This window comes from Protopterus annectens, chromosome 3.part1 (assembly GCF_019279795.1).
Source record: "Protopterus annectens isolate FY-2018-M chromosome 3.part1, PAN1.0, whole genome shotgun sequence".
NCBI classification, from domain to species: Eukaryota; Metazoa; Chordata; order Ceratodontiformes; family Protopteridae; genus Protopterus; species Protopterus annectens.
In genome coordinates, this window is record NC_056732.1 from 1,728,079,536 (window position 1) to 1,728,106,898 (window position 27,363).

General features: G+C 42.5%; 1 protein-coding gene across 1 annotated transcript in view; it reads left to right on the forward strand.

Annotated features, from left to right (window-relative positions):
- Window positions 1-27,363, forward strand: part of LOC122797848 (zinc finger protein 2 homolog) — a 152,188-nt gene that overhangs the window by 51,671 nt on the left and 73,154 nt on the right. The window contains exon 2 of the mRNA XM_044066369.1: window positions 6,440-6,602. Coding sequence (XP_043922304.1) covers window positions 6,440-6,602 — 163 coding nt within the window. The remainder of the gene's footprint in view (window positions 1-6,439; window positions 6,603-27,363) is intronic.

A 27,363-nucleotide genomic window follows, 5' to 3' on the forward strand; every position in this document is an offset into this window, starting at 1 on the left:
CCACCCTTCACTTGTGAGTTTTTGAGGTGGGGTATGCCCTTGTCCTGATGATATGAAGAACCTGAATAATTTCCCCAAAATGAGATGTCTGCATTTCATGCCTCTCAGCCTTTTATTGCAAGAAATCAGGACAAAGCCTGACACAACAGGGAGACTGTGACATCCCTGCTCTGGGCCAGTAATCAAGGAGCCTCGATCCTCACCACAGTCACCAATGAGGGACTTTTACTTGGAGCAAAATAAATAAACACAGAATTTTTAGATGCAGACCTCTCTGCATCAATCACAATTTCCCTAAAGAGCAAACAGGGAACACACTTCTGTCCTGGGGATGGGTCCCCCCCTCTCACCAGGCCCCAAATAAGACTCTACACTGGCCACAGCTATAGATTTGAGTCTTTAGCTGAGGTTCCAAGCCAAGTCCTCCAGTACCCTTTCTTTGAGACCAGTGCTCTATCCCTGCCCAACGTAGCTGACATACACACTCTTTGAAATTTGTTTCACTCTCACACATACACACACACACACACACACACACACACACACACACACACACACACACACACACACACAAAACTTGGAAAGGCTGGCACAGATTCACCTGCTGTGCTCCCTTCTGCCCAAATTGTAAGGTTGTTTCATTGCCACCAGAACCCCTGCCGGCTACTCACCAGAGTACCCAGTTACTATTTATACAAATGACAGTGTTAGCCAAACAGACAGAATTTCAGGAGCATTGAGCCAAAGTGCCAGTAAATATATGCAAATAGTCTCAAAGCTTAAATATTTTCTAAAAGGACCAGCCACACTGAAAAGTTTAAATACATTTAATAACAATAAAAGAACATGAAGATTCTAAGTGTCTATGTACAGTAGACACCAGAGTTTCAGTCACAGGAAATATTAAAATAACACCATTGGAAAGAATCATACAGCTACAGAAAAACAATATGTTACTAATCCCACTATATTTTCCTGACTAATCAAAAGAATTATGGTTCCTTAGTTCACTTACTAGAGTAAGGCAAGTTGATGTGGGTGAGTGGTGCTTCATCAGGTTTCACAAACGCACTGCTCAGTTTCTGAGCGAGATCTCTCACTAGTATTAAAATAGAATTTCAGTGCTGGCTGCAGGATGATATCACATCTGATCACCGGACTCTGGTTCCCACACTATCCCCTTCACTGTAAAATGAACCAGAATCTAGTACATATGTGTCATAATACACACAGAGCTTTGCTAAGGTCTGTTGCAGCACCTGGAAACTATAAAACAATTACAAACCTTCCAAGGTAGCAATTAGTTCACCCCTAAGGACAGTACAGTAGGGTTCCTAGGCCTGGCATTCCCAGACATTTTGTCTTTGTCTGTAAAAAAAAAAAAGTAATCTCTGTGGTTTTTCTGAAGTCTCAGAACAACCCACTAAACACGTGTAGTGGGTTCAACAACAAAAGTGTAAGAAACTTCTCTATGTGGAGGATTTTCAGTCCATATATCTCTAGTTAATCACTGTATATTAATCAGATCAGACAAAAGTAGTAGAAGAAGCAAACTTAAACTCGTCTTAAGTAAAAAAAAAAAAAAATATGTAATTGTACAGAATTACTAAGTATTTGTAAGTAAGCCAAGCAAGTTAGGCAGTCTGTTTCCAGTCGAAAATCCTTTATTAAGTACACAGACAAGTGATCAAAGTAAAAAAAATATATATATATTTTATCAGGCAAGGGAGTGGTTTATTGTGCTATAAAACAAAGTGTTATTGGTATGCATGTTAAATTCGCATCCCTTCCCTCATCAGTGTGACATTCGAGGCTGGTCCTGCCCTACTTAGTAGCTGTCATACTAATATAACCCTTATGTACTTTAAATAAAATTATGCTATTATATTTTATTTAAAGTACATAATGGTTATATTATTATGACCGCTACTAAGTAGGGCAAGACCAGCTCGAATGTCATACTGATGGGGGAAGGGATGTAAATTTAACATGTGTACCAATAACACTTTTGCTTTACAACACAATAAACCACTCCCTTGCCTGATAAAAAGTGTATATATATATTTTATTTATTTATTTAACATTTGTTGACCGGGAAAGTCTGACTAGGTTCCACAGAGCCTGTTTTCAGCGGAGGCCCGGGGAGAAATGCTCCAGATGCATGTCTTTTAGATATACATATATATATCAATTTTTTTTTTTTTTTTTTTTTTTTTTTCTACTTGGATCGCTTGTCTGTGTACTTAATAAAGGATTTTCGACTGAAAACAGACTGTGCCTGCCTTGCATGGATTACTTTCAAATACTTAGTAGTTCTGTACAGTTATATATTTTTTATTTTTATTTATTTATTTATTTTTACTTAAGATGAGTTTAAGTTCGCTATTTCTACTACTTTTGTCTGCTCTGATTAATATGCAGTGATTAACTAGAGATATATGGACTGAAAATCTTCCACACAGAGAAGTTTCTTACACTGTTTTGTTAATCAGAACTGTAAGATACAATCTTTTTGGCTTATACCAAGTAATTTTTTTTATTTTTTTTATTTTTTAACATTTGTTTGATGGGAAAGTCTGACTTGAAACTAAGCCAGTTTTCAGCAGAAGCCCATGGAGAAATGCTCCAGATGCATGTTTTTGTAACATGGGAGGAAACCGGAGCACCCAGAGAAAACCCACGCAAACACAGGGAAGAGCACAGAAGGCACCCCTGCGAAGAATCAAACCAGTGAACCTCTTGCTGTGTTGAAACAAGGCTACCGCTGCACCACTGTGCCGTCCTGCTAATTTCATTAATTTTTCAAAGTTAGCTGGACTGAGATTAACGTCTTCTCTTCCAGAATTCTGTGTTAAACTATATACATTTCAGCAGTTACAACAATACAGCGTGATATAAATGTATATTCCTTTTCTGTCCAGCAGGACTCTCTGTTGATGCATTTTTAACAAAACCAACTTTACAAATCAGTGATACCTGCACTACTCTACTCTCCTTGGCACAGCTGGCACTACCTCACATCATCACAGGGACGAAGGCCCCAAAATCGGGGCGGATTTTAAGTTTTGCTCGTGAACACTTAGAACATTTCTAGAGTAACAGGGTTTGTCTTAACATACATTTTCCATAGGATTTGAAGTCTTTATTTCAAATGTATGTCATTATATAGTGACTTCAGTCCTCAGATCATCCCATTGATTTGTCAGAAAACCACAACTTTTATGAGGAATAGACCAAAAATATGAGGCAAAAATCTGGACATATATTCTGCAGAAATCTGGACGGTCGACAGGTAGGAATATAAATATTTGGGACTCTTAAGGTATATATAACATTGACTGCCATTGCTACAGGACCATCCAGTAGCCATCAGGGGAAAAATGGCATATCACAGGCATGCACAACGGAAATACTACATCATTTCTTTGGTGCTATGTTGCAGCATCTGGTAAAGGATGTGTAATGCCCACTTATGGTAAGAGACTAAAAGTGCTATGTGGGTGTTCTGTGAAGTAGCCTATTTCTCAGAGGAACTAGGGGCCATTGACTGCATCCACATTCCCATCAAGGCTCACCTGGCCCACATGGGCACTGGTAAATTACACAGGAGGGTTTCTACTCTATCAACTGCCAGGTGGTGTACAAAACTCAGGGTATTAGAAACTTGTTTCTGTTCATTGTGTAGGCATTTCACATGAGTCCTACATCTAGCACATGCCACATGTACCATTTGTATGTACATAGCCTAGTACTTACCTATGAACCTATCTGCCCATGGGCATTTATAAGCCTAGCCACAGAGTGATGGCTTTCGCCTCCCCATTAGATTAGTAACCTGGGCCTCTGTCAACAGGGCTCCTGAAGTGATCCCAGGGTAGAACTTACGATTACCCATCCACTCATCAAGATTTCTCTTGAAGAGGGTCATAGTGGAGTTCTGTCTTGTATGGATTGGGATTCTATTCCAGAGTGAGGGGAGTTGCTGGGACAGGAATCTATCCCTCCAGCATGTCCTGTTTATTGTTGTACATAGGTTCAAGTTGCTAGAACGAGTGGTTCTGAGGGATCTCGTTTTTTTGAGGTGAAGCATGTCCATTAGTTCAGGGTTTGACATGGCCCTATAGGTCAGGCATAGGTCACCTCTGAGCAGACGGTAAGTGACTGAGAAGAGCTGGAACTTTTTTAGTCATGCTTCATAGGGTAATTGTTTAAGGCCCTTAATCCTCTTAGTGAGGTACTTCTGTGGTCTTTCTAGTTGTTGCAGGTGTCTAGTGAGGTACATCCCAAATGGGGCATTGTACTCTATTACGGGCCTAATGAGTGAGGAGTAAAGGAGCACAATCACCTCCTTGGATCTGGATGAGAAACCCTTTTTGATAAGGTGTGCTACATAGAAGGATTTCCTGACCGTTTTGGCTATGTGGTTATCAAAGGAGAGCATGCTATCTACTTGGGTACCCAGGTCCCTAATTACTTCTTCTGTACTTAGTGGATTCCCATCTATGTGGTAGTTTGTAGGTACTTTGTTTTTCCCAAATGGGATTACTATGCATTTTTTGGCATTTAGCTTGAGGCCATGACTTTGACACCAGGTGTTTGTCTCTGTGAGACCCTTTTGCAGGATGTCTGTGTCAGCTGGAGAGTCAGTTATTGCACCCAATTTACAGTCATCTGCGAACTTGGTTAGCCACAGTCCCTCTGCCTTTGCCTGTACTTCGGAGAAATATATACCGAACAGGCAATTTAAGATCAGCACTTACTAAAACTAGCACTAGCTTACAGCTTGCACTTCAGCTATACTCAGGAAGTATAAGGCTCTTTACTCATCCAATCAGCAATACAGTCCCAACCATCTATTCAGGCATGTTCAAGGGACAGCTTCAAGTGTGCTGTCCGGTCCAGCTGGTGAATCTGGGCATCCTGAGGCAATGTTACAATTGCCTCATGTACACAGACACCCCCTCCTCCTCCCAACCAACACCAACATATGTGAGAGATGCAGCTACACAGCCAAACTGGTGGCTAAGCTCTCTCAACCCACAGCTGGATCAACCAGTCACAAGGTTGAGTCACAAGTCACGGGGTGACTTCCTACAGGGCATTGTATTAGAGCAATTTTACAATAGGCATGGAAGCTGTATTAGGGCACTTTCCATCTTTGCCAGAATTACCTGACATCTTAAATAATGATTTAATAAAGGTGTTTTAAAAAGAATCGGAATAAGAGAAAAAGACCCCCCCACACACACACACAAAAATGGTTGTCAGAATTGATTTCATATAATTTAATAGCTGCAATGAAAATGGGGTCTCTATCACTTCGACGAAACGGCAGAAGTTTGAACACCATATGTTCGAACTTCTAACCTCGAAGTGCAAAACCATCGAAGGCCTCGAACAGCGATTTTATTTCCGGGGAAAGAAACTGCTGTTCGAAGAAAACACACACACACAATACAAGCAAATAATCCACATATATACACCTCACAAAACCCTACTTCTAATCCTACACTAAACCGTACATACACTACTATCAATCCACTTACCTTAACCCAAACCCTAACCCTAAGGTCCGTAACTATCACACACTCACCTTAACCCGGTCCATTCGCACACTTACCTTAACCCGGTCCGTAACCTTCTCACCACAGTGGAGGGAATAGTGAAGCCACAGAAATGGCCCACCAAATTCTATCCCTGGGAAAGAATTCGGTGTTCCGCGGCTTCGCAATAATCCATTTTCAAACTTCATAGTTCGAACATATGGTGTTCGAACTGCAAAAGTTTTGATGAACTGATAGGAACCCATGAAAATGTTGATGTGTGATCTGCTTGTCTTCATGTTTCTGGCCTGCAGAGTCAGCCTGAATGCAGCAGGTCACATGCCCTAGGTTAGAAAACCATATCATTTGATTTTCATTTACATATTAATGAATTCATGTCTTGCACTGTTTGTTATTCTAGCTGCTCTGAAGTTGTTGTTGTTGTTGCGTCTTTCGGCTTTTCCCGGTTAGGGGTCGCCACAGCGGAACTCCGGTCCGCTAATGATTGACAGTAGATTTTTACATGCAGAGTTACCAGCCCTGATGCACAACCTTCAACGAAGGTACTCCCATTCACGCATGTCTCCACACAGAAGACGCTCTAGCTGAGAATCGAACAGGACGTCTTACTGTGAGGCGACAATGCTACCACAGCACCACCACCGCAGGTCTAGCTACTCTGAAGTAAGTGCTGTTTTTACTGGGAGTAAATTAACAGAAGCTGTCATTATGGCTGTTATCCACTCCTAAAATAAATGAGTTTTTAGAAAGCCTTCATTTTAAATAAAAGAAATGTGATTTATCAATTCTCTCAGATTAGCAATTAATGCTCCTTTGGCAGTTTGGAATGTAGCTGTATTATTTTTGAAACATTTTAAACTCTCTTCTCCATACAGTCAAATGCAGAACAAGTAAATATTTTATGCTTTCAGGTTCCACAAAGCTTTGAAGATGTTGCTGTTGAGTTTTCAGAAGAGGAGTGGGAGATGTTAAGTAAACAGCAGAAAGAGCTACACAGGAATGTGATGGTACAGAACTACGAGAACATGATTTCTGTAGGTAAGGGAACTCAGACATGCCATCCATGTTTGTTGGGTACACTTATCTGTACAAATAGTGCTGTTATTGTGAAGAAAAAAATTAAATTGTAGAATTTGTTATTTTCCATTCTGTAAATTAAAATGTTACATTTATCAAATCTAGTTTTTCTTATTTAAATATTTGTTTTTTTTCCTTATGGTTTATTTTTCATAACTGCACAGAAAACAGGGCTGACAAACCTAGCCATTAAATAAGGCAAATATTCAGAAACAAATATCATAATGCATTAGATGAAAATGCAGTGTGAGAAGTGACATGCAAGCTTGGGCCGATTCAGAGACCGTAAGAGCCATCATACAATCCAGTGAAATTGTATGGACAGAATCTTATCGAAATGACCATAGAATGATGTAGAAATGGGCAACGTCGTGGTCATGAACCCAGTTGTGCATACAGATGAGAGTAAACAACATGGCAGAGTGATTCAGAAATACATAAAAGTTGTGTGATGACCTATGGCTGCCAGTGAGTTTGTACACTGTCCATTTCTTTGTGAACAGAGACAATATCTTATGTCACAGCTGGGCTAAGGTAGTAACTTCTGTGTTAGCCAAACAGTATATGCTGAGGGTGGTTCTCACTCTCAGCAGATGTCATCAATGGGGCTGTAGCATTGACTATTATTGCTACCCAAACCTTCCAGCAGCCATCAGGGGACAGAGTGGGCATATTACAGGCACCCACATCATAAATACTGTGCCAGTTCTGTGGTGTTATGCTATGCTGCAACATGTGGTAAAGCATATGTGATACCTACTGATGCCAGAGGAGACAAACAGCACTATGTGGGTGTTCTGTAAAATTAACAATTTCCCTAAGATATTAGAGGCCATTGATTGCACCTACATTCCCATCAAGGCCCTGCCTTCTCCACATGGTCACTGGTATGTCAACCTAAAGGGGTTCTACTCAGTCACTGCCAGGTGGTGCGCAACACTCAGGGTATTAGAAACAGTGTGTCTGTTTATTGTGTAGGCATTTCCCATGATTCCCACATCTGGTAAATGTCACTTATAACATTGATTTGTGCAGGGTGACTTCTCACTAGGGCATCTTCTGGCTATGCCGAATTTGCCCTGGAGCCACTGCTCTGACACTGATATGGAACCCACAGAGCATGACTGAGATGCAGTACGGTCTTGCACTGTTGCTGACTTAGAATAATTTTTCAGCATTTATTTGGTTTATTGAAGGCCCATTTCAACTGTTTATATTCCTCTGGGGCTGCACTGCAGTATGCTCTGGAGATGGGCAGCAGGATATTTACTCTCAGTGAAATTCTGCACAACATGGTAGTATACAAACAGCTAGAGCAGGGTCTTGCCAGTGGAGGACTAGACCAGTGTCTTTGGCAGAAGAGGGGCATTTTGTGGAGCTGCTGGTGGAGCCATCTGCTGGGTAAGGCCACGAGTGCAGATGCCATATACTGGGGCACTGGTAAAAAAACAAACAGAAAAAGCAGCATGTGGTCGAAAACTATGGACAAGATTAGATGTAAGAAATGCAGTAGTATATCCACATGTTATGCTGTAGTGTGCATTAATCGGACATGCTGTGCATGAGGTGTAACCTACCCATGTAACACAGCAGTGAGGACATTGCTTAGTATAGTATAGTAACATCTCACACAGCATATTAACTGGTCATCTGTGCGTCAGACGTTACCTGCTCATGTAACACAGCAGTGAGGACAGTGCTTAGTATAGTATAGTAACATCACATAGGGTGTGTTAACTGGTCATGCTGAGTGTCAGGCTGAGTGTCAGGCCTTACCTACCCATGTAGCATAGCAGTGAGGACAGAGCATAGTATAGTATAGTAACATCACACACAGCACATTAACTGGTTATGCTGTGTGTCAGATGTTACCTACCCTTATAATACACAGCAGTGAGGGCAGGGCACAGTATAGTAGCATCACAAAGTACAAAAACACTGCAATGCAAAGACAGTCCAGCACTCCGATAGGAACTGAATAAACAAATATTTTATTAATTAAGCGCTTTTGTCCCTCCCAACAGAGTTTCATCAGAACAAAAAAAAATCATTAATTTCATTTAAAACCCCTTGTACCTCAAATCACATGGTAAATAATGACCAATTATAAGTAACAGTCACTTGCTTTTTATTGTGTTGATAAGACCCGGAAAAAAAGAGAGATCCTTTATTACCACTTTCACTTTAGATAACACAATTTTGGATATTTATATTAAAACTGGGTTCTTTTTAATGAAAATACAGAATTAATAAAGACATTGGGGGAAGTCCTTCTTACATAATTATTTGGAAAAAGGGAATTCCTGAAGAAGCTATCTAGCGAAAGCACTTACCGATGTTCATCTTGTTTCACTGTTGCAGTCATTAAAATTGGGTTATCCTGCTGGCAGGCTAACCGCAGTCGGCCCGAGTTCCAAAGTCTAGGTCCGGCGTTGGTTGCTGTCGCCTCTTCCCTGACGTCAGTGTGCCAGGGGTATAAAAGATGCAGCCAACGCCATTTTCTTCAGTCTTTCTTGCTGCGTGGTGCCCGAAGCAAAAGCAGTTCGCAAGTGCCGGTCAGCCGACTCCTGAGATTTTCTAATTCGAATTTCAGATCCAAAGTCTTCATTAAAGCTAAGTACCCCATTGGGGAAACTTTTGTCTTGCTCCAGACCGATGTCAGAAAAAGTTAATAATTGTATTTCTTGTAGGGAAGCAAATACCTCATGAGGATTTTCATTCTTACTGTATTCCTTGCCTATGCCCTGACCACGACGTTGCTAGTTGTCGGTTTTGTGCTAGATTCAACCGACGCACTATTAAGCGTCGGTATGATTTTGCATTTCATTATTTTGGCAGAAGATTCAATTATATAATGCCGTCAGATCAGCCGAATACCGGAGTTTATAAAAAGCGCAAAGAAAAAGGCATCCGAGGTCCAAAACCGACGACAAGGCTTCCGTTAGGCCTGTCGCCGGTTCGCTGATTCTCAGTGAGGTGCTGTCGCAGCCCCTGACGCCCGCTACCTCAGAGCCACAGGCCGCTTCCAGTTCCCACGTCAAGCCGACTAGGCATCTGGAAACTCAAGGTATTGGACACTCGGAAACTATTCCCTCAGATGGGTCCAGAGCCGCTGAGCAGGCATCTGCTTCTGAGGGTGTTTTCAGGCCTACACAGTTATACGTAAAGCCATCTTCGGCTTCAAAGACAAAGACTAAAACAGCTCTAAAGACAAAGAAACAAGTACAGCATTCTCCTGGACAGGTCTTCATGACTAAAAAAACAGATGCTTAAAATGGCCGAAGACCGAATTACTTTGATCAGGGGTTCCCATCCCCCTCCTGATAAGAGGCCGTAGGCAAGATATAGAATATGAGTCTTCAGATCAGGTTTCCATTTCTTCTGATTCCTCTTCTGAACAGGAATATTCCCTTCCTCCCTATGAGGATTCTGATGCTGAAGAAACTATCCCTTCAGCCTCCCCTCCTGAGGATTATTCTTTTGGTGAGACCCTGCATACTATGAGGGAGCATTTCCATTGGGAGAGCCAGGATTTCTCAGAATCCAAGAAAAGGCTCAGGGACTTCCTTTTATTACCCCAGCACAGGCCCCTGGCTATTCCTCCTGACAATGTAGATGATGTATTCTCAGAGTCCGGTCTGTCTCCTGACTCTTTACCACCAGCTCCTGTTAAGCCAGACAGATACTACAGGGTTCCTGATTCTCATTAATTTCTTTACAAAAACCCTGCTGCTGACCCAGAAACTATATTTCTCAGGGTCCCAAGGGGGTCAAGGCTTCCACTGCAAAAAACCCTATCCCCTCTGATAGGGATTCAAGGGCCTGGACAAATGGGGGGAAAAGATTTATACTTCTGCTACCTTGGTTGTAAGAGCTTTAAATTGTCAGTTTCATATGCTTAAATATCAGCAATATCTTATGTCACAGCTGAAACAGAAAATGTTGACAAATTCAGAATGTGCAGAAAACAAAGAAATGCAGGATTTATTGCATGCAGCTGAACACGTGGGAATGCATACTTTGCAATGTGGTTTTGATTCTCTAGAGGCCTCCTGCAGGGCCACAGTTACAGGTTCTGTCATTAGGAGGCATGCTTGGTTAAAAGAACAGAATCTGCCCGATCATGCTAAAGAAAAGCTATTAGATGCTCCATTACAGCATGATACCTTGTTTGGTGTTAAAGCAGAAGAGGTGTTGAAGAAAATGGAGGACAAAGCCAAATCTATGCAAACAGTAAAGGATTTCTTACAGGTACAGCCTCCAAGATTTAGCAGGAACTGGCCTACAAAGAAATGGTCCTTTCCAGTGTCAGACAGGCCACAAAGAGGCAGATGCAGATGCCCCAGAGGCAGATCACAGCCCCAAGGCTCATACAGGCCTAAACAATGGGATGCTTCTACCTCCAAAAGTGGAGAGGAAAAATCACAGCCATACAAGAAACAGTCTCAATGACTTTCCCCTGCCAGCACCAAGCACTTATCTTCTGGCAGCTCCTTTGGGGAGAAAACTAACATTTTTTATCAAAATTGGCACATGATCACCCAGGACAAATGGGTCTTAAATATCGTATCTCAAGGCTACAGGTTCCACTTTCACACCCTGCCAAGGCCAAACGGTATGCCAGACCTGCCATGCAATCAATGGGCAGAGGCACAAAAACAAGTTTCATCTCTCATGGACATGAGAGGCATTCAGCAAGTACCACAGCAAGAGCAGGGACAAGGATTTTACTCAAGGCTATTCTTGGTACCTAGAAAGGACAAAGCCTGGAGACCAATACTGGACCTGTCTATCCTAAACACATTCCTGGATATTCCAAAATTCAAAATGTTAACTCTGCAGCAGCTTCTGCCCATGCTGGGCAAGAAGGCTTGGCTTGTGACTTTAGACCTAAAAGAGGCATACCTGCATGTCCCAATCAGACAATCATGCAGAAGATACTTCAGATTTATAGCTGGCTCAATGCACTACCAATTCTCTGCACTGCCCTTTGCCTTATCTACTGCACCCAGGGTCTTCACAAAATGCCTGGCACCAGTAATTGCATTTTGCAGACAAAGAGGAATACAAATATATCCTTACTTGGACGACTGCCTTATTCAAGCAGAGAACAAGGACATCCTACTACAGCATCTGGCATTTGTAAAAAGATTACTAACAGGTCTAGGGTACATAGTAAATGAAAGGAAATCGAAGCTTGTACCCTCTCAAGTGATAATATTCCTGGGTGCAAGCTTAAATACAATTGCCCAGATGGCTTAACTCACGCCAGACAAACACAGGCAGCTGACTACTTACTTCAAAATGTTGGCAACAAAGACCCAGTTATCTGCAAGAAAAATTCTGCAGGCTTTGGGCTTCATGGCATCCTGCATACTGCTAATTCCATATGCAAGACTGCATATGAGGAAACTTCAGTGGTATCTGAAAAGTGTTTGGACTCAACATTGCCACAGCCTGGAAACAATAATTACCCTCATTCCATGCCTGCAACAGGAGTTTCGATGATAGGCAAAAGCCTGTCACCTCAACACGGGACAGCCATTCACCTTACCCATAGCCAGGCAGACATTGACAACAGATGCATCAGATTATGCCTGGGGGACCCATATGGCAGGAAGATGTATTCAGGGCACATGGCCTGCAAGTCAAATGCATCTATATATCAATCAAAAAGAGATGCTAGCTGTTCAGAATGCCCTGACGGCCTTCAAGGATCAACTTCATCCAGAACAACTACCAATAAAGATGGACAATACTACAGTCATGTGGTACATAAACAAGCAGGGGGCCACACATTCCTACCCCCTCTGCAGACTAGCCATGAACCTGTGGGACACAGCACTGACTTACCAAGTACATCTGCAAGCACAATTCCTGCCAGGAAGGATAAATACTCTGGCAGACGAACTAAGCAGAAACCTTATGGATCCCCACGAGTGGAAATTGGATCTGCAAGTCTTCAGCATGATAACAAGGAACTGGGGATGCCCGGACATAGACCTATTTGCCTCCCCTCACAACTGCCAACTACAGAGATTCTGCACAAGGACTTATCACAAGTAAGCATGGAAAGTGGATGCTCTATCTTTCAGCTGGAAAGACCTAACAGTGTATGCTTTTCCTCCTCTGCCTCTCCTCCCCAAGGTACTCCTCAAGGTCAGACAAGAGAAGCCAAAAATGATACTGATTGCCCTAGACTGGCCCCGCCAGCACTGGTACCCAATCCTAAAGAGCATGTCTCAATGCCCAGCTTGGACATTACCTCAAATTCCTCACTTATTGACCCAACAAGACAGTCAGATACTCTACAGCCAACTCAGGACCTTAAACCTGGCAGCATGGCAGATAATGTAGCCATTCAAGACACACCTCTCTCTAAAGCAGTGATGGATGTTATTTTGGAGGCCAGGAGGCCTAGCACCAGAAAATCTTATGCAGAAAAATGGAAGAGATTCTGTGCTTGGAACCAGGCACTAGGTATTGACACGACTGTTCCAAATATTCCTCAGATTTTGCAATATTTAACTGAGATGCTGGATAAAGGCCTTTCCTTTTCATCAATTAAAATTCATGCCTCTGCCATTTCAGGTCATTACAATACAGAACCACCTATTTTTTCTCATCCATTGCTAAGGCAATACCTCAGAGGGGCCAAAAACATAAGACCTCCAAGGAGAGCACCAGTACCTGCTTGGGACCTCAACTATGTCTTGGAAAAGCTCACACTGCTGTTTGAGCCAGCCTCTGCAGCTGATATAAAATTCTTGTCCTGGAAAACAGCTCTGCTCCTAGCAATAACCTCCGCTAGATGAGTCTCAGAGTTACAGGCACTCATGGCTGTGGAACCTTTTATCATTTTCCATCCTGACAGGGTTTCTCTAAGGACAAACCCTACATTTATGCCAAAGGTAGTGTCCAGTGTGGCCCTTAACCAAACAATTCATTTGCCTACCTTTTACCCAAACCCACAGAATAAGGGTGAGAGAATTCTGCATTCTTTGGACATTCACAGGCAGCTGCGCTTCTACTTGGACAGAATCAAAGCTTTCAGAAAGACTGAACAACTTCTAGTGGCATATGCTGCAGGATCACAAGGAAAACCTATCTCAAAAACAGACTATTTCAAAGTGGATAGGCCACTGCATTCGTTTCTGCTATTCACAGTATGGCAAATCAGTGCCTAAGGGCATTAGGACACATTCAACCAGAGCAGCAGCCACTTCAGCAGCCTTTCTCAGAGGAGTACCAACCAAAGACATCTCAGAGGCTGCAACTTGCGGAGTTCAGTGCATACTTTTACAAAGCACTATCACTTACCTCTCTACTCTGAATCCAGGGCAGGCTTTGCCACTGCAGTTCTGCAGGGCCTGATAGCCTCTCCTAATCCTGTTTAGCCAGCCTCCCAACCTTAGCTTTGGGATTCAACCCAATTGTAATGACTGCAACAGTGAAACATGATGAACATAGTACAGTTGTGTACCTACCATAAATGTAGATGTTCGAGTGTATTCACTGTTGCAGCCCAGGTTATCCTCCCACCATCCCCCTTTTCCTTGCTGGGACTTTTCTGTACTTCTCTATTCTATACAACCTATGTGGTGTATTTGCTTGTAGATGAAGGAAAAGTTGTTTTTTGTGTATGCATGCTTATTGGCATAATTTAGCCTACCTTTTTAGGGGCACCTGACATCTGGGACAAGAAAAACGGAAGAAAATGGCGTTGGCTGCATCCTTTATACCCCTGGCGCACTGACATCAGGGAAGAGGTGACAGCAACCGACGCCAGACCTAGACTTTGGAACTCGGGCCGACTACGGGTAGCCTGCCAGCAGGATAACCCAATTGTAATGACTGCAACAGTGAATACACTCGGACATCTACATTTATGGTAGGTACACAACTGTACTTTTTTATGTTACTCAAATAAATGAACTGAGAGTTGTGAATTTTACACAGACTGGACTTGTTACCTGGATCAATCCTTCTGTTTGAAGAATATATGCTGTTTGATTCAGACAAAGGCCTGGTTGCCTCGTTGTAATCCTGAGTTTTGATTTGATTTTCTTGCTGAATTTTATCAAGGAGGCATTTACCCCGTGGAGTATAGTTTTTGTCGTCTGTTACTAATATTGTATACATGTTCATACACACGGATATAAGGATGAGCACAACCTTTTGACAGTGGATGTATGTGATTTGTATACATCCATACCCCTTAGAACAGGGATTGAATGGGTCATTGAATAAGCAAGCGTCTGCGGAAGAGATTAGACTAGTAGAGGTACATTTGGAAATAATCTTAGAAAATAACTTCATTTTGTTCAACAAGCGACATTACCTACAACAAACTGGTGTTGCCATTGGGTCACCATGTGGCGGCAGTTTTTCCAGCTTAGTAATGGCACAATGGGAACACCAATTTGTCTTGGCCAACAAAGCTATTAATAAGTACATTTTCTTCTACACACGGTTCCTGGATGATATTTGTATAATATTAAAAGGGGACAGCCAGAATGCCTGTGATATGGTGAACTATTTCAAAACCACCACCAGGTTTTTGAAATTCACAAGTTCATTCAACGAGGAGAAAGTGAACTACCTGGACATGGTGCACATCCTGTGTATACATTATTGCAACACCTTTTTGCACTTCTCGAGCTCGCACCCTTGGCACCAAAAGAAATCTGTCCTCAAGGGTCAATTGGTGTGAGCTGCTAGGGTGACGAGTGAGGACAGTAGATTTATTGAAGAGTGCACAATATTACAAAGTATGTTTGTCCATAGGGGATACCCGGAAACGTTTTTAATGGAAGTAATTACTGAAGTTCAATTAAAATGTGAACTAGGGGTGTTTACCCCCATTCTTCATCACGATGTTGGACCTGTCTATGACAGTGTAACGGCATCCCCAATGTCTATGGTAACTCCCCTTAATGTGACAGGATGCACAGAAGTGAACAATACTAAACCTCAATTTTCTTTAAGTTTTACAACAATTTACACAACAGATGCGATTGAGGTAAGGCAAATACTGCGGAAAAACTGGGCTTTATTGCAAACAGACAAAATGGTGTTACAGAAACTAGGAACCTCACCTGTGATTATTTACAGAAAAGGAAGGAATTAAAAAAAAATTAATTGAAGGTGAGAAGATTAGTACCAGCAGAAGTACAGGAATGTGCAAATGCAAATCCTGTAATCAGTGTAAGTTCATGGACACGGGGCAAATGTTCAAAATTGGAGCCCTTAAATTTAACACCAAATATAGGCTAAATTGTAATTCAAAATCTGTGATATATTTAGCCCAATGCCAAACCTGCCCAGCCTTTTATATAGGCAAGACAAGACCGCAAGCTGAGAGAACGTGTGTATGAACATGCATACAATATTAGTAAGAACAAAGGGGAAAGTGCCTTAGCCCGTCATTGTACTGAATATCCATCACACAAATTTAAATTTAGGGCTATTGATTATATTCCCATGGACAGTCAAGGTGGTCCTACTTCGCTTCTGTTGGAGAAACTTGAGCTAATGTGGCAGTTGCTAGTGAACGCTGGATGTTTACCAGGTTTGAATGAAGTTTGTTCATTAGCGTGTGTCCTAAAATCGAAAAGCCTGGGGAGATGACCACTATAAATGTAGCGGTTTATGGTCCTGGTCTACACTTTGTAAACACTTAGTAAATGTTTTAGTTAATCGAGTTATGTAATAGGGTCTATATTAGAACACCGAAGTTTTAAAACTTCGAATGTTCTAATATCGACCCCTATTCAGCGAACACTTAAAATATCGAACATGCAAAACAGCAAATTTTTTCCCAGTAAAGAAATTTGCTGTTTTGAAACACATACACACAACACAAGCACACCAAAAAAACAGCAATCTGCACACATACACTTAAAATCCTGCATCTAACCCTACACTAAACTGTACATACAATACTATCTATCCACTTACCCTAACCCTAAGGTCCGTCTATCGCCGCACTCACTCACACCTCCGCCGCCCTAACCCTAACTCGCCTACCCCATCCTAACCCTAAAGTCTATCACTATCGCACACTCACCTGACCCGCGCCTTAACCCTAACTCACTTAACCCACACTCTAACCCTCACATCCACACAATCACACACTTACCTGAACCTGACCCATAACTTTTCCACCACAGTGCTGAAAATAGCGAAGCCACAGAAACGGCCAACCGAATTCTTTCCCTAGGAAGAAATTCTGTGTTCTGCAGCTTCGCTATTTTCAGTGTTCGCTGAATAGGGGTCGATATTAGAACATTCGAAGTTTCAAAACTTCGATGTTCTAATATAGACCCACGTAATACATAGCCTGGTGCTAAGATGTTACTTATTGTTTGTAGAGTGACACTTGTGTGTGTGTGTATATATATATATATAGGTTCATAGGTTCATAGGTTTGTAGTTTGTTGTGCCTCTGTCCAGCAGTGACACAGATATGATTCCTGGGATAAACCTATGATCTCCCATCCACAGGTCAAGATTTCTCTTGAACAGAGCCAACAGCATAGGGAGTCTCTGAGTGATAACCTCTGAGCAGACAGTATGCAACTGAATAGAGCTGGAGTTTCTTCAATCTGGCATAATATGACAGATTTGGTGAGGAACTTGATCATTGGTCTGATAAGTGAAGAGTACAGAACAATGACCTCACTATATCTGGATGTGAATCCCTTCATGATCAGGTGGGCAATGTAGAAGGTCTTTCTAACCACTTTAGCCACGGTCAACCTGGGTCCCCAGGTCCCTGATAACCTCTTCTGTGCTTAGTGGATTGCCACCTATGGGTAGCTTGGGGTTACCTTGTTTTTATGACTATACATTTTTGGCGTTTAACTTCAGGCCATGGCTCTGGCACCAGCTATCTGTTTGTGTGAGTGCCTTCTGAAGGATATCCATGTCCGATGCACTTTCCACTATGGCGCCCAGTTTGCAGTCGCCTGCAAACTTATGTTGGCCTGTACTTGAGAAGTAGATGCTGAACAATGTGGGACACCACTTTGTGACCGCTTGAGTCTGACATAGCGCCAGCAACTCTAACCCTGTGGGTTCTGTCCTTAAGCCAGTTTGCAACCCATCTTGTGACATATGGGTTTACATTTAAGCTGGTAAAGTTTTTACACAATACCCAGTGGGGTATTGTGGGTCAAGGTAGGCTGTATGGACTGCCTTTCCTCATCAATGGCCTTGGTGACTGTTAAGAAGTCAACCAAGTTCAAAAGGCATGATCTGCCCTTGGCGAAGCCAAACTGGGTCGGATCCAATGTCTGCAAGTCCCCTATATCTTTGTTTATGAGCTCTATTATGACCCCCTCCATAGCTTTGCAGACTAGACTTGTTAGTGGGACCACAGTTGCGTCACGCCACTCCTTGGGCATGTATCCTGTGGTAAGGCTGAGATTAAACAGCTGCCTTATGTGCGGGTTTAATTCCTCATTGGTCCCATTGATGCTGTGTTTTAGAGAGAGCAGCACCACCTGCGCATTTGAGATGTCTGGGAGGCTACACTCTGCTGGGATAGCACTGAACCTGTCTGCCAGTATGTTGGCAATGTCTGTGGGTTCAGTGATTTGTGTATCATTGTGGACTAATTCTGAGCATATCTGGGAGTTTCCACCCAGGTTCCTAACATAGCTGAAAAAGGCCTTATGATTGTCCTTTGAATCCATGGCAATTTTCTCTCAAAATTGGCCTTAGTTGATTTTATGAGTGCTCGTATTTTTACTAATAATGATCAGGGTGACTTCCTTTTATGGATTTTGTTCTATCATGTAATAGCTTTCTCCTCTTATTGTAAAGTTTGTTAATGGCTGGGGTCCACCAGACTGGTGGAAAGAGTCTTGGTTTTATTTGGGATTGCCTGATCCATGCAGTCCTGGAGGTGTTCATAGAAGGCATTTGTGGTTGTGGTTTCCACTGGCTCAGGGGCCTTGAAGGATACCACACCAGTCTAGTTCTTCACTGTGGTCTTTTTTGTTTGGGGTGGGGGGGGTATATATATAATGTATATATATTTTTTTTGTTATATACTTGTATTTGTAAAAAAGCATATATACACATGTGTTTATATATATATATATATATATATATATATATATATATATATATATATATTTTTTTTTTAATTCTTGTATATAGTTTTATACTTTTAGCATACATTATTTACCTATAGACAGTAGAAATGATGCACGTTTAGATGAGGTTTAAACTAGGTATTTTATTTTTTGTAAAATGACATCTATAGTGATTTTTAAAGTTAATTGCTTTCAATTACATGTCTAATTAAATTTAATGAGTGTTTTATAAGCAGGTAATGTTAGGTGATGTGTATCTGAAGAAGTTTAGCCAAGGTACTAAATGAAAAGCACTTAATCTTATTCAGTTTTTAGTATTGTTGTGTTCTACAGGAAAGTGGATATCTGGCCAGTTGAGAAGACTTTTGTGTTTCAAAGTTTGTGCTTGTGTTTCCAGTACTGTTTCAGCTTGTATCATTGCAGTTTTGCTAATGAGGCACTTTAGGGTAAGTGTCTCTGAATTACTCATTTAGGGCAGTGAGTACCAGTCGTAGACTTCCCAGTGAGACTCGCACCTGCCTCTGTACACATATTAGACTGTAAAGTGGTCTGAGCATGTGTAGCAACGTCTATGACTTCCACAGTACAGCAGACTTCTTGACATCTGTCTATTGACCCTTAGGTGTGCTCTGCCACCATCATGCCATGACTGGTGGTGTGGTGGTGAACTACTGGATACCAGTGTATTATGTACAAGCCTGACAGCTTGTATGCTTAATGTGCCTGATCTCCCCCTACAGACAAGTTTGTTGTTGTAGAATGACGTCAGGCTCTGTTGTGCTGCCATGCTGTCCACCATTTATTTATTTATTTATGTATGTATGTATGCATGTACGTATGTTTTTATTTATTTCCATTTGTTTACCAGGAAAGTGTGATTGGGCCAAAGCAGGCCCGTTTTCAGTGGAGGCCCAGGAAGAAAAGCTCCCCAGATACAATACCTTAACACTACATAAGACAATATGAGTGTTACAGAAATTTAGCAAAAATGCAACTAAAATGACATTTTAACAGTACCAATTTAGATGAAATTGTAGAGGTACAATAGACAGTATAGCATTTAAGGCTGGCATTTCTGGTTAAAGGCTTATAGTGCCTGCATATTTGAACTGTTTCTTACTGAAATTGGTGCTCCTTGTTTGCTGTAGCATTGCCTAGATCCAGACCTGCTGAATCTAGCTTTGTTTGTATAACTTGAGCACTAATCCAGGCCTTCTTTTTTGGAGAAGGTTCCCCTGCACCCCAGTGGCAGGAGTGTGCAGTTAGAACTTGTCTGATTGAAGACTACAAGAACAGGGCTCTGTTTTGAGATTTTTTTACTGGTTAATTGGGTAATTTGTTTAAAAGCCTTTTCTGATTGCTTGAAGTCATCTAAAGCCAAGTGTATTTTTTACTGTTTATAGTCATTTAAAGCTGTTTTAAGTGTATTTTTTTACTGTTTCTGTCTTATCTTTTCAAAATTTTTTTTCCTTGTTTCCCACATTTCTAAGCTAGTATAGTCCAGTTTTCAGGCTAGTCCTGAATTCAGGGCTGTGTTACAATTTTCTGAGTTGCCCATACCTTACTTGGATAGAGGGAGGTTTCTCTGTTCACCTGTGAGAGAGGGAGCTTTGAGCAGCCATCTGTCCCTGGAGGAGTGGTTCCAGCCCAGAAGTTAGTAGTTTATAGGCCATTTTGGGCTAATTTCTATCTCTTTCATTTCCCTGCTGTAAAAACCGCATTTGCACGTCTGGGCAGTGCCGGTTAGCTAGGGCTAAATTTATCCCGGCTCCACCAAGTCTCCTCTTCATTTTTTTCCCTTGAAACTAGTCTTAACTCTCAACCTAAGCACTTAAAAAGCATCCTACAGTCCAGCACTTGCTCAGACCTAATAGCAAACAATAATATACCCCGACACTTGATTGCCCAGCAGGGCAAGGCTCATTATTCACCCCTCACCAACCAAGCGACTAAGCAGCTCACAGCACTATTCAGGCATGACCAAAGGGCAATTTCAGGTATACTCTCCAGTCCAGCTAATAAACCTGGGTATCCTGAGGCAATGTTACAACTGCCTCATGTACACAGACAACCCTCTCCTCCTACCACAAAATATTAACATATGCGAGAGATGCTGTTATATAGCTAAATTGGAGGCTAAGCTCTCTCCACCCAAGACTGGAACAGGCAGTCATGAGGAGAAGGTTAACACTTGCACCACACCTCCAGCCTCACATAGACATACTTAACCAGCACTGGCAAAATACACATAAATACATGAAATCATACTCGGAGGCTCTAAATAAAAACCTGCAAAAGCATCACAGACCTCCAAAGCAGACAACCAAAAAACCTGCACCTCCCGTCACAAACCAGACAACACATTAAACACAAAATCAGTGTGCCACACAATCACAGCCCTTAAGGCGAAATAACATACCTAACACAGTAGTAATAGGTGACTCTATAGTCATGCACACTGACGTCCCACTCACTAGGCTGGACAAGGAGAAGGTTACTGTTAGCTGCCTTTCGGGAGCCAGAATCCGCCACATAACACAAGCACTCGGGTCACTCTAGAACAAGTACAAATATGACTTTGTCATTGTTCATGCTGGTGTGAATGACCTGAGATGTACCTCCCTGGACTACATGAAAAGAGACCTGGAAGAGCTCTCCGATCATGTAGCCCAGGTGGGTATTAACCTGACCCTGAGTAGCATCCTGCCCTCACCAAGAATGATACCGCAGTATAAAGAAAAAATGATCAATTTCAACAATTGGCTAAGCTTCTGGTGTCATTCAAAGGGGATCCAGTGTCTGTCAGCCTGGGACGACATGCTCGACAAGCCTCGTTGCTTTGCAAGAGATGGCTTGCACCTGTCATCCCTAGGCTTTTGAATACTGGCCAAGGCTCTTGCTGCCCCCATAGTGCCTTTTTTAGGTAAGGCTCAAAAGTCAAACCCACCTACATAAACAGCACAAGTAAAAAAATGAGGGTTATGCTACTCAACATCAGGAGTTTAAATCTCAAAATGCACATGCTCAAAGCACTCCTCAGTATGGAGAAAGTCGATATCTGTGCAGTAACTGAAACCTGGCTCAAGGCTCCACAGAGCATCCCAGCACTACCGGGCTACAACTCATACCACACATTTCGGCCACAGAACATGGACCGAAACACAAAAGGAGGGAGTGTATCCATATTCATCAAGGTTACTTACACCTCCAGGTTAGTGGCGCAGCATGATACCTCCGAGATCATCCATGTGCAACTAACATCAGGCAAATCTGCAATGGAAATTGTGGCCTGCTACAGATCACTCTCCATCATCCAGGACCACCACTCCGCCTTTCTGGAGACACTGGAAAACATGAAGGTCCTACCGAACACCCTGATATTGGGCAATTTCAATTACCCTACCGTTAACTGGGAAAATTACTCAAGTACAAACTCCCAGGTCCAGCGCTTCCTGGAATTTATCAACTCAAATGCCCTGGATCAGTTGGTAAACTCCCCTACCAGAGGTGAAAACATATCGGACCTGGTCATCACCAACATGGGTGACAGATGTTCACACTGGAGGTCAACCCGCCACTGGTTAGATCAGACCATAAACTAATCACTCTGGATGTCCACACCACACCACCACTTCCAACCAAAGAAACCACAGTGAAAAACTTTTCTGTAGAAAACGTCACCTTACTTAAGACTGAGGTGGTAAGTTTCACAGCCCCCACGCAAAAGTATAATAGTGTCCAAGATGCAGGAACCTTAACAAATGCACTCTATGAGCATCTACAAGGATGCATGGATCGTGCTATCCCTAGCAAAACCAAGACTCACTCCCCTAAGAGAAGGAAACCAGTTTGGTGGACCCCTGCCATAAACAGGCTATACAATAGAAGGAGGAAACTAGTTCAGAAAAAAAGCAAATCCCAAGAAGGAAAGATATCCCAGATCAGTATCAGTAATAAACTAAGGTCCCTCATAAAATCCTCCAAGGCTAACTTTGAAAGAAAAATAGCCAATGATTCGAAAGATAAGCACAAATCCTTCTTTAGCTATGTCAGGAATGTAAGTGGCAACTCTCAGATATGCTCTGAGCTAGTGCAAAATAGCACAAAATATACTGAACCCACTGATATTGCCAACATCCTGGCAGATAGATTCAGTGCAAACTTCACCCACCCCTCACCCCAAAAGGGCCCACAACAATACCGGAAAAGTGTAGTGTCCCGGAAATCACAGACACACAGGTGAAAACAGCCCTTTCAAAAGCCAAAAGCACAGCATCAGTGGGGACAGATGGTGTCCCAGGCTGCATCTTGCACGAACTACAGAACGAACTAACCCCCCCACCTAAACACACTGTTCAATCTCAGCCTCTCCACAGGCTACATACCCATAGAATGACGCACAGCAACGGTTATTTCACTCTACAAAGGAGGGGCCACAACTGTCCCTGGAAACTATCGCCCCATAAGCCTGACTAGCCTGGTCTGCAAGGCTGTGGAGTGCATCATAGTGGAACTCATTAACAAAGACATTGGGAACCTCCAAACACTTGACCCGACCCAGTTCGGCTTTGTTTAGGGCAAATCATGCCTAGTAAACCTGGTTGACTACTTCGAGACAGTCACCAAGGCCATAGATGAGGGGAAGGTAGTTCACACAGCCTACCTTGACCTCGCCAAGGTTTTTGACACCATTCCCCACTCGGGAATTATAGAAAAACTCACCAGCCTTAACATAAACTTCTATGTCATGAGATGGGTTGCCAACTGGCTTACAGACAGAACTCACACAGTAAGAATAACGGGCTCCAGGTCCGACTCTAAACCAGTCACAAGTGGTGTCCCACTAGGCTCTGTCCTGAGACCCCTACTGTTCGGCATGTATTTCTCAGAAGTACAGGCAAACACAGGAGGACTATGGCTAACCAAGTTTGCCGATGACTGCAAACTGGGAGCCATAAATGACTCTCCAGCTGACACGGACATCCTCCAAAAGGGCCTTACTGAGATGGACACCTGGTGTCAAAGTCATGGTCTCAAGCTAAATGCCAAAAAATGCATAGTCATTCCATTTGGGAAAAACAAAACACCAGTGAATTACCACATAGGTGGCAGCCCCCTTAATACAGAAGAGGTAATAAGAGATCTGGGGACCAAGGTAGATAGTAATCTCTCCTTTGACAATCATATTGCCAAAGTAGTTAGGAAATCCTTCTATGTAGCCCATCTAATTACTAAAGGGTTCGCATCTAGAAATAAAGATGTTATAGTGCCCCTGTACTCGTCACTCATCAGACCCATCATAGAGTACAATGCCCCATTTGGGATGTACCTCACAAGACACTTCCAACAGCTGGAAAGACCACAAAAGTACCCCACCAAGAGGATTACTGGCCTCAAACATATGCCCTATGCAGCCCGACTAGAAAACCTCCAGCTGTACTCAGTGGCATATCACTTACTCAAAGGTGATCTCTGCCTGACTTACAAAGCCATGTCCAACTCAGAATTGATGGACATGCTCCACCTAAAGAAATCCAAGTCACTGCGAGCCACTCGGTCTAGTGAGCTAAACCTCACCACAACAATAAATAGAACATGCTGGAAGGATAGATTCCTGTCACAGAGACTCCCCATGCTTTGGAACAAAATTCCAAACTACATTAGGCAGAGCCCCTCACTAACACTCAAGAGAAACCTTGACGAGTGGATAGGTAACAGAAAATACACCCCTGGGATCACTTCATTGGCTCTGCTTCAGTTAATTAATCGCGGCTAGAGCTGACACAGTCTGGCTAGGCTTATAAATGCCCATGGGCAGATAGCCTAGTACCTACCTATGTACAAGAACATAGGTTTACGTTTGAGTGAATACAGCAATTAACAGCATAAGTTAAATTTAGTATGGTGATGGCTTACTGACAAAAGGGAAAAAGAAAAGGACAAAGTAAGAGAGAAGGGTCGGAGGTGGATTGTACAGGCCACAAACTATTAACTCTGGAAATTAGAGAAAGTGGAGGAGAAATGTGGGCAGAGAAAAAGGAAGTAGGAAAGGGAAGAGCACAGGTGGTAGGAGAGAGCTGAATGGGTGTAAGCTGATAGTTAATCAGGTCTCCAGCAGGACCTGTGCTCATTGTGCATCACGTGGTCCCTACAGTGTGCATCACATACAGTGTGCATCAGCATGAATCTGATACCATATTCCTCCTGATAACAACCTGTGAAATGGCCACAGCTTCTGAAGGGGCTGTTTTGAAAGACTCCCATGTGGTGCAGGAGAGGAATAATGTTTATAACAACCTGTGAAATGGCCACAGCTTCTGAAGGGGCTGTTTTGAAGGACTCCCATGTGGTGCAGGAGAGGAATAATGTTTATAACAACCTGTGAAATGGCCACAGATTCTGAAGGGGCTGTTTTGAAGGACTCCCATGTGGTGCAGGAGAGGAATAATGTTTATAACAACCTGTGAAATGGCCACAGCTTCTGAAGGGGCTGTTTTGAAGGACTCCCATGTGGTGCAGAAGAGAAATAATGTTTATAACAACCTGTGAAATGGCCACAGCTTCTGAAGGGGCTGTTTTGAAGGACTCCCATGTGGTGCAGAAGAGAAATAATGTTTATAACAACCTGTGAAATGACCACAGCTTCTGAAGGGGCTGTTTTGAAAGACTCCCATGTGGTGCAGAAGAGAAATAATGTTTTTCTACCTGCTGTATTGGTACCACCTTGAGCACCTGCTGAGGAATTGCTCTAAGTACCTCCAGCACAAGGTAGATGCCTGGCACTGCCTTGCCAGGGTAGTGGGTGATGCCATGGGCATTACCTGCTATGGTGAGCACTACCACCATAGTTACAGCAACCTAAAGATGTACCACTCTGACCTTATCTACAAATGGGACAAAGAAATTAAGGAGCCGATGAAAGAGTTCTAGACTAAGTATGAGTTACTCATGATTACGTATACTTGGGCAGGCATTCTTACTTACTTTAACTGTGATAGCAATGGATGTCATCCCTAATGCAGGGTATAATTAAAGTTCATGAAATTAGTATTGTTTCAATCTTTGATATTAGCCAAAAGTTCTTTTTACAGCACCTGTAATGTTCCCATTTATATGAAGTTAATGAGTTCATGGAGATTTTTTTTCTTTTCTGATTATCGGCACTTAGTGAGATTGAGAAAAATAGCCTGATACATCAGAGGAAACAAGCATGACCATCCAGGCATCTGATATCATATATGGAGCTGATTCACTGTTGCATTTCTCTCTGGGATGTCCTGCCTGCTGGTAGCCTGACTTGCTGGTATGACTTCCAGTGCTTTTCCTTCCCCTAGGGGTTCAGCTGAGTCTGTCCCCCAAGACCCAAGGATGTTGGTTATGTATGAATCTTTTCAGCCAAGTCTGCTTCCAGGTAATTTCTGATTCTGACATGTTCTGATTCATTAGTTTTTGTAAAATTGAACAATTGTATTTTGTGTGTGTGTGTGTCTGTGTGTGTGTATGTGTGTGTGTGTTTATGTGAAGCAGATTTCCTCCAAAGACTTCCATAGCTGGTGTTTATTTTGCCTCAGTCCACAACATAACATGAGTTCCTGACTATATTCTGCCTCCAAAAATGGGTATCAGTCTCTCCAGGGGTATGCAGAAAAAAAGTTTGTCTGGGTACTTGCAGGCATGTCATCAGCCAAGGCCTCCAGGAACCTTCTTCCAAAAAAGAAGCACTTCAGTAAGAGACATGGGGAGAGGCACCAGGAGATGCCTAGGTTCTGTGACTCCTGGTACTTTTGCAGGCATGTACCTCAAAGGTGGTCTCTGCCAAGCCTCTAGTGCAACTGCTATACAGGATACCACACCTTTGGTATCTTGTATGTCTTAGCCAGCTAACATCTCGGCCATGCCTGCTGAGAATGAAGACCCTTTGGTTTCAGAGTCCTTAATCTTCATTGCTGATGTGTAAGCTGGAATCACCATGATTTTAGTTGACAAACAGAGGTTTCTAAAGTCCACAGTGAGGTCTTAGTTCTCCTCTCTGTGGCCTGAGGCATCTAAGCATCTGTACCTGAAACCATGAGGTGCAAGATACCAAAGACCAAACTGATGCATGCCAGCTTGCTTTGACCTAGGTTGTGCAGTGTCTCAGCCCCCTCCACTTCCCAGGTATCCACTGATTTGCATTTTGAGCTAGCTGAGGCTTTTATGTCTTTGTAAAACACAAAAAGGACAGATTTAGAAGTATCAAATGTGTCTGTGGCTCCTAAAAAGGAAGGGCGGAACCTCTGCCTGAAGATTCCGACTCCCATGCCTCAGAGGCAGATGAACTGTTTTATGTGGGCCATATACATTCTATTGAAGCTTATGACTAAGACACTGAGGATAACCTTTTCTCTGCTTCTCCACCAGAAGACGTCTCCTTTGGAGATACCCTTGAAGTTTTTCATTCAAAGATAAAGTAGTATTTTGACGTCCAGCTTGGACACAGAGTTTACATAGGCCCAACATTCATCAGGAAATGTCTCTTGAGTGCTATATGTCCCAGAGGATGTTTTACAAATGCAATCATGGATCCAAACTTTTTCCTTCCAGCTGCAGGGGAAACATGACTGCGTTTTTAGGTTCAA